The sequence below is a fragment of the Larus michahellis genome, chromosome 1 (assembly GCF_964199755.1).
Source record: "Larus michahellis chromosome 1, bLarMic1.1, whole genome shotgun sequence".
NCBI lineage: Eukaryota > Metazoa > Chordata > Aves > Charadriiformes > Laridae > Larus > Larus michahellis.
In genome coordinates this window covers 38,116,416-38,125,007 of record NC_133896.1, presented here as the reverse complement: position 1 = coordinate 38,125,007, position 8,592 = coordinate 38,116,416, and the positions used below count along the sequence as shown (strand labels likewise).

At 40.9% G+C, this 8,592-nt stretch overlaps 1 protein-coding gene across 1 annotated transcript in view; it reads right to left on the bottom strand.

The window, feature by feature from the left end:
- Nucleotides 1–6,044: 6,044 nt before the first annotated feature.
- Nucleotides 6,045–8,592, bottom strand: part of HMGA2 (high mobility group AT-hook 2) — a 119,638-nt gene continuing 117,090 nt past the window's right edge. Inside the window, exon 5 of the mRNA XM_074572642.1 lies at nucleotides 6,045–8,004. Within this exon, the coding sequence (XP_074428743.1) occupies nucleotides 7,957–8,004 (48 nt within the window). The 3' untranslated portion in view covers nucleotides 6,045–7,956. The remainder of the gene's footprint in view (nucleotides 8,005–8,592) is intronic.

Genomic DNA, 8,592 nt, shown 5'->3' with positions numbered 1-8,592 from the left:
ACAAGAAAATGTCTGTTACTAGTTTCTGTGTATGGAGCAGAGGTGGCAAATTTAGCTGGTCTTCACACCCATGAAAGACATTAATTATCGCTCACACTCATTGCCGTAAGCAACTAGAGTGAGATTTCACCCAACTCCCCAGCACTGTTTTCTTCATTGCCTCTGTCATTTGTGTGCATCCCCATCTGTGCCTATCTAGCCTCATGATTTTGCAGGTTTAGGTTTTGGTGTTACCAGAAAAGTCATTACTTTTCCATGACAAGTTACTTTTAGGGCTGCACGTCCTAGAAGTGTATTTAAGACCCCAAGGTTCCCCATCATGTAGAGTTCAGAAAAGTACAATGGTAGATCTGTGCACTACAAGTTGATCCAAGTCAAGACTTCATGAGAAAAAGGCAATAGTAGAGGTCATCCTTTCCAGGTCAAGGCTAATTACTGAAAAGAATGGAAACAGCCTTGAAGTTGTTAAAGGAAAGGGGATAGACAGAAGATTATGAATGCTTCCTGTATTCCATAGGAAATGAAAACTTCCTATTTTCCTTTCTTAAGCCTATTTCCTATCGAAATCAGCAGCTATACCATTTAATTGTGTGTATTAGTTAAGAAAGATGAGGACTATTTTCATGGAGCACACACATATAACCATACCGAGGTGTTTTGTGTCAAATTCTGACAGAAGGAAGTCAGCTTCCATTCCCAGCACAGGTAATTAAATGTTGATGAAGCAATTAAATTCTAAGGATTTTAATCAGGAACTGTAACTTTTGCCCCTATAAAACTGTGAATGCACTGAAACTTATTTATGAAACAAATGTCCTTAGTGCTCTGGATAAAACAAGGCTTCTGACACTGATTCTTGTCTCCTACCCTGCACTGTGTCATTGTGGTGCTGTTTTCAATACACTGTAACACTTCTCTGAAATGGGCCAGAGGCACATGTGATGGAGAATCACCAGAAATCTTTGAAAACTCTAGAATACATATATTTTTTTAGAAATGTTACAAAGATACAGCCACAGTTATGGTCCTGCTGTGTAGTTTCATGCACCCAAAGACAAACAGAGATGTCTCTCGTGACTGTGAACTGTTTGCAAAGGTGAGAGTGGGTTTTTTGCTATGGCCTCCTCAAACACAAGCTCTGGGTCACGAGCTTTGCCACACACGGTGTGGTTTAGGCCAAGACCCCTTTCTCCCTATGAAGAAGTAAGGCGACTTGTTGACCAGTCATGGTGGTACCTCTGAGACCTATGGGGACTATAACTGGGCAGTGAGGTGGATCTTGAGGGCGTTGCTAGTAACGCAAAACCAGCCGTATCCTATCCTGCTTTTTTCTTGCTTTTTTCCTGCTCTGGAGAGACCAAAAGTCTGGATTGTGGTGGGAGATACCAGTGGGCGACATTCCCCAGGTCTTGGATCTTACTGAAGTTACGGTGTGTTTGTTGGGTCATAAATGCCAAACCTAAACCATCCCAAACTGAGCACATTATGAACCTTTGGCAAAAAATAGTCTTATAACCGCGCCTTAGATAGAGATTAATTTGTCTTGGCCCCAAGCACAGCTGCAGTCTAGGAGTGGTAATTCGTTGTAAACACCTTCAGAGCATGTCAGGCCTCATAAAATCCCTATCTTAGACTATGATGTAGCTTTAAAGACAATACTCTGCAGTTATGTAGGGACAAAGTAACTCCTTCTGTGCATCTGCTGAGCTCATTTGTTTTCAAATGTTGATTTAAATTTTAGGTTTTATTATGTGATATTGCTAAAACTATGGTTTTATGGCAAATGTGTTCCAATGCAATAAAAATGTGCTTATTTTTCTGCCTACTCCCTGAACTAAGAATAAAATGCCTTCAGGGACTATATATATTTAATAGATTTTCTGAATTAAAAACCCCTACGATTAAAATCATAATCTTTGGTGGTCCCACATAATATTTTGTAGCTGACATTCATATATAAGGTAACGTAATCTTGTTTTTTGATGGGCCTTCTGCCTTTGCTAAGTTTCCTCTCTGGCTAATTAATGTTTCTGCCTGCCATTGATTTTTCAGATCCACCCAGCTTTCATTTGTTATTTTCTTTCACTGATTATTTTAATAGCATGCCTTAATGTAGCATATGTTTGGATTCCTGCTCCAGTTTTACCCTAGTCATTATTAACAATGTAAAGCTCCTCCCTTATATGACAATACTTATGTGTTTAGCTGTGCTTAATTAGCCCCATCTTAGCAGGGAAGCACTGTTGAAGACTCGTGTCTTATCTCCCAATGTTTCCATTTCCCCTTTTGCTAGCAGATAAAAGCTGATGATAATCCTGTGCTGCAGGTTTGGGGCACAACCATCTGCAGCTTTACTTTTAGAGTGTAAACAGGCAGATTGCTTCCCACTTAAACTGCTACCACATTGGACTGTTATCTTCAGGCTAATCGTAATTACATTCGTGCATCTTCAGAGGATGTTAATTACAGGAAGACGCCTTCTTTTTCTTGAATACTGGAACCAGTGCACTGCAAGTCTGGGGCAATAAAGGGGAGGAAAAGCATTAAATCACAGGTGGGAAGTACAGAAATTTAAAAAAAAAAGTTCCAATAGGCCAAAAGGTTGTTTGGGTGGCAAAGGGAAATAAAAGGTAGGAAGAAAAAAAAACACATTAAACCTTGCTGTCACATGGAGGTGCATCAGCCCGGAGGATAAGAGCAAGAGAGCTCATCACACCCATGGAAGGACATGAGGTGACTAGAGCGGGAGCTGCGTGCCGGAGGTGTCCTGGAGCAAGGTGGAATATGTGCCTGGGACGGTTTCGCTCCTTGTGCGGCTGCGAGTGAGGTGGGGTGGGAAGGGGGCCGAGGTTTCCCCATCGCTAGTGTCTCCCAGCGCGGCACACAGCCCCTGGGTCCAGGAGCCAGGCAGGAAAAGAGCATTAACCCACGTGAATTGTGCTGGCTATGAAACGCCCAGACGGCAAGGATACCTGTATTTTTTAGACAATATATACAACACACAGTGGCAGATGTTCATTTGGCTGAGCAAGTAGATGCCATAAAGCTTCAATTTGTATTATTTCTGAATCAATAAGGCATATAGCAATTGGACCACCACGTGCACTAAAGGCTGTATGCCAAAGTACATTTGTATGTTTAAAAATTAATGTGATCAGGAAGATGGTGGGAGTTTTAGAAAAGATGAACTGAGAGACAGAAATTCTACGTCCATATAAGCAAAGGTGCCGGGGTGAGAAACATTGCTTCCTTCAGGCTTCAGGTGAAGTTTGAGGTGTGACAAATCTGACTCCACTCTTGTGATCAGAGGAACACACTGTTGCCATTGCTCTGGATCCTGTCTCTAACGATGACCAGACCAGATGTTCTGGTTTTAAAGCAAGCTACGGACAATTAAATTGGTCTGAAAGGCACTGGCAGCACCAGCTTTCAGTAATTACCCATCTTTGTGTGGATGTGATGTGATGGGAGTGGAAAGCAAAAGCAGAAATTTAATATGACCCTTGCCACAGGCATCTTGGATAAAGCACTCTTGGCCGCCAGACAAACGCAGGCCTCGATCCTGCAGAAGCCGATTAGTTTTATACACACAAATAGTCCCACTGTGGCATAAAGCGTGCAGAAGTTTATTGGAAGATGCCCTGAGAAGGGAAGTGGGAGTGAAGCAAGCTGGAGGAATGACTAATAAGAATTAGAGGGGAGTTAAGCACAGGGTAGCAGAAGTTCAACCACTTGGCCGATCCATAAGGTGGGTGGGTTACAGCTGGAGCATCACATCAGATAAAATAACAGGAAGAGCTGAGTGATGGCAACCACAGGGAAGAAGACCACCAGGAAGACCGAAAAGTGGAATGATCCTTTAATACCACTGAGCAGGGTGAGACAGGAGAGGACAAGAGGATACACAATGTGATGAATGCAATTACTCACATCTCTGACTCAGGACCGAATGGGTGTTAGTACTTAATGCTTTTTTTGTGATTGTATTTTGGTTATTTTGTTAAGTAACAGAGTCCAAAGGGAACATGCCATGAAGCCCTTGGGAAAGCAGAGGTTACTAAGCCAAAAGAGATTAGGTAGAGAGTTTGCAAGTGAGTGAACACGAAGAATGTGTAAACCTAAACATCTGAGGGATTAATATCCGAACAATCATCTTAGGTGAGAGAGGCATGGCTGCAAATATGGATGAACTGACACATGCACCACAATCTTTAAATCTCATTGTAACAGGCATGGGGATCATGTAAAAGCAAATGAAGAGGGGACGTCAGAAGAATCCTGTCCAATCTGCCTACAGCTCTGGAGGGGTGGGTGTTTAATGCAGAGCTTCCTGAGCTCCTCAAGTTTTGCCCAAGACCGTACCCAGCTGCATCCCTGTCTCTGCTGCTCCGAGTACCTGCTCTTTTCAACCCAATGGCCACATAATATAAACTCCATGAACTGGGATGTGAACTGCAATCTTGCCTAAAAAGAGGAGAAGGTTCTTCATTTTGGTGGACCCTCCAGGAGGCAGGTTAGAAACCAGGCAACAAACCCCATTTCAGCCTTGCCTGTCTGGCAGGTGGGATCACGGCTCCCCAGTGCACCCAGCTCAGCCCTCAGCTCAGCACAGAGAGTCCCACCTTTAGGGGAGCCTCGTAAGACGTGTCCTTCTGCTGAGCACCCACCTCTGAGGACCCTAACAGCAAACGCGCTTCTTCTCAGGCACATGCCTATGGCCCTGGGACAAAAAAAAAAAAAAAAAAAAAAAAGACTACTTGCATGCAAAGCTTTTACAAATTTGGTCACTGTGACCAAACTTTATTACCCATTTTATGGAACTGTGACAAAAGTCTAGGAATCAAACAACATGGGGATCACAGAGGCTATTATGTTTATTGTGCTGAACAGACTGTGATAATCCATTAAAGGAACATTTTCAACAAGCAAGCGATTCGAAGTACAATCATAGACAGCAACTCTACACGAAGAACAAAGCAAAAAGTTAGAAGACACTCAAAAGAAAAAGTAAACTGTAGTTAAACATCTTGAAGCGTTTGCTTTTTTTTTTTCCTGCAAACACACCTCTCTTGCAGAAATGGTAGGAGAGTTAAATGTCCAGTCTTAGTTAGCAGTGACCAATGACAGCAAAGAACAGTCGTATAAAATTTATCTCCCACAAAAATAAACTATATATATAAAAAATTTTATGATGTTCTCACTGATTCAATGGCCACATGCAATTTTTCAGTCTGAAAAAATGAGGTATAGTAGGCCCTAAGAGGTAGTAATGTGTTTTGATTGTACTACAATACATAGAAAATACGAGATTCAGTTCCATCAGAGTGGTAAGTCTCTCGGAGGTTGAAGTGTGACACACACCCAGCGATTATTTCTGTGTCATCCACTGAATACTGTGGCTTTTAAAAATGCAAGAAAAAAACCCCAAACCCAAACCCCAAAAGGGACTTGCTAAGGCTTGATTCGATGCCCTTTGAAGTCAGCAGAATTCCTTCTGCTGCCTTTAAGTGATACTGGATTTGGCCTATTAGAGCTACTGTATAGCTAGGATTATTTCTCTTTCACTTAATATTAACGCATCTAGTTGTAATACTCCGGATCAGCTCTTTCTCAGCGATTTCCGTCACTGAACCCTCTGCGGACTTTCGAGGAGGTCCGCATTTCTTGACACTGCCTCTTGGAAGAAGCCAGTAAGTAGTTATCTTTAACTGCATTTGGCTTGGTACTAAAGCCATACCAACAGACGCCTTCCTGAGAAACTACCCCTGGCCCAGTTATTAATACAATGGTACAAAGTACTGACTAGGAAAGAGAGGAAGAAGGGAAATAATACAGAAATAGAGAAAATGGAATAGGAGGGGAGAGAGAGAGAGAGAGAAAGAACAACAAAAGTGAGAAAGAGAGGAGAATAAAAAACCTCTACATAAGAAGCATTTAAAATAAATCTGGCTGAAACATATTACAAAATCACATTTGTGTAAAATACATGAAAATACTTGTCAAGTATCTTCTTACAATCTACTAATTACTTTTTTTTTAAACACATATTTGTGATTGCATTATGCAAAAGCTGAGCTTGTTGCTTCCCACCTACAAAGCTTCAAGTTTCTTTGAAGGTTTTTTTTTGTTCGTTTTTTTTTTTTTTTAATACGAAAGTAATTTAAAACGTGTTCATTTTCCACAAGTTATTTTACAAAAATAGTTTTGAATTAGGGATTAGTTGCAGTCCTAACTGTTTCAAACGTCTCAAAACTAATGCTGAAAGTAACAAGTTCATTCCATTTAAAGTCTGGAGGTAGGTCTTTGTCAATCAATTAGTCCATTTCTTTAAACAATTCATTTGAGGTACAAACTTGGACAGTAATATTTAAACATTACAGCTAAATTTTTTTCTCTGTCATGTAGTGTCATTGAAGAAAATTATCCTCACAAACCTATCAGCAATTCAGTACAAAAATATATTCAAGTTAACAGTACATTACACAGAAGTCTAGCAGAGAATAGGGTAAGTACATTAAAAAAAAAAAACAACCAAAAAAAACAAACCAAGAGAAAGAAAAATACATAGTCATGCCAAAACACAATAAAGATATTGCTTCCTTAACTGCAATTAAGTGTTGAAGTAGAAATAAGGGGAAAATACAGATACTCATGATTACCTACCCAATAAAAATTTCCTGCATTTAATGTGTATAGCAGCATGTATTTATCAGTCTGTTGAGTTAATTGTAAAAATCAGAGGTAGTATTGAATAGTGGGGTAATATTGCATCTGGTGCTAAAAGTGCTGCTTTGAATGAAAAGATGGAGAAATGCCACTGGCACAGAGGTGCCCAGTGAACCATCCTATGTCAAAATACATCGCTTAAAGTAATGCACAAGCTTAGCTGAGGTACGTGGTGTTGGTTCTTACATCGCGACTGATGAGTAATGAGGAGAGAGTCAATTGTTTTGAAATACTGGTACGGGATGAGCGGAATTAGTCGAAACGAAGCAAAACATATGGATTATTTTTGTTCAGATAAACTCATGGTTAATTTTGAGGTACCTTTCTGTACGTTTTAAAACGCTTTTCTCGATAACGACTTAGTCATTAATGGCCTAAGAGTGTTTGGTGTCAGTCATTTTTGTTTCCATAGAAAATGCCTGGCTCAACAGAAAGCCGACTCCGTCCGGCTTCCTGTCGTCCAGAAGATGAGGGCTGTTCCTTTTATTTACTACTACTTATGCTGATATGTTTGTATCTATAACTATACAACGTATCTTTGTCTTTCTTCCCTTTTGCAAAATGAAAGTACCTTTTTCGTGTTGATTTCTTTCTTCCGATTACCAGCTGAATGAAGTGAAAGATCAGCTTTCAATTTTTTTCCTGAAATAACAGTAAGTCTTAAAAAAAAAAATAAATCAAGTACAAGTCTACAAGAAGGTTACAAAAAAAAAAAAAAAAGAGTAGTATCTATCCCTTATCTTTGGTGTTCTAAAACAGGGAGTTCACTAAGTAGGGAGTGGGTTGCTGGAAGCGTTGCAAGGCTTTAGTGTTACACACCCAGCCTTTCCTATTTCAATGCCCATTATAATGACTATGTTACAAGTTTCTTTGTTTATATGCAGTGCAGTGAATGACACAAACCTGATTCGAGCTCTTCTTGACCCACTCACCCTTACTTAGCAGCTCAAACAAACTATTAGTAGGTTAAGAAAAAAGAAAACAGTAATTAAAAGTTGCATCGTTAATCTGTGTCCCCTTTGTTACAGCAGTTTTTCACTAAACCTGGGACTGTGAAGGGATTACAAAGAAGATGATTAGTCAAATCCTTTTTAAGGTTATGTGATATTTTGTTTTCCCCCAGGCAAAAGTGGAAAGACCATGGCAATAGAAAATAAGTGGTCAAGGCAGTGTCTTCTCCCTTCAAAAGACCCAACTGCTGATGAGGTAGAAATTGCATGGTGCGGTCTCCTAGTCTTCTTCTGCAGACTCTTGTGAGGACGTTTCTTCAGTCTCTTCCTAGAATATACAAACAGAAAAAAACAAACACCGTGGTGACCACGTGTCTTAGGCTGCCACCTCACTCTTCTCTCACACAGCTGACAATTACCTCCTGAGCTAACAAAATGCCCTTCACAGCTACTGTCACATCTCAAGAAGCCACCTTGGGGAGGAATGGAAGGTCTCCTATCCTCCACTTTGGTTTGCCAGGCTTTCCTCCCACCCCAGGGAGTGCCACGAAAAAGTAATTTTGTGCCGTGCTCTGTCATGGCCCTCTTATGGCCAGCAGACATGGGCTGCTAGAAAATGGAAAGCATTTTGAGCAGGTATCTAATGTTAAGTGGGTGCGCTGGGAAGCCTTCTCCTCCTCCTCGGCTGTCCTCCTCTGGCCCACCGCTGCCTTCATGTTCAACTTCAGCAAGGCTGCCCAAATGCGATGCTCTTACACTGCTTATTTAACAAACGTGCAGCATCTTGCAGGACACGGGCAGTAAACTGGGGGCAATAAACATTTCTGATAAAAGGGGCTGTCAGTGAAAAGTTGTTTTTTATCAAATGCTGCACATCATCGCCTGAGCCAGCACGTGAAAAAGATCTAGGAAGAAC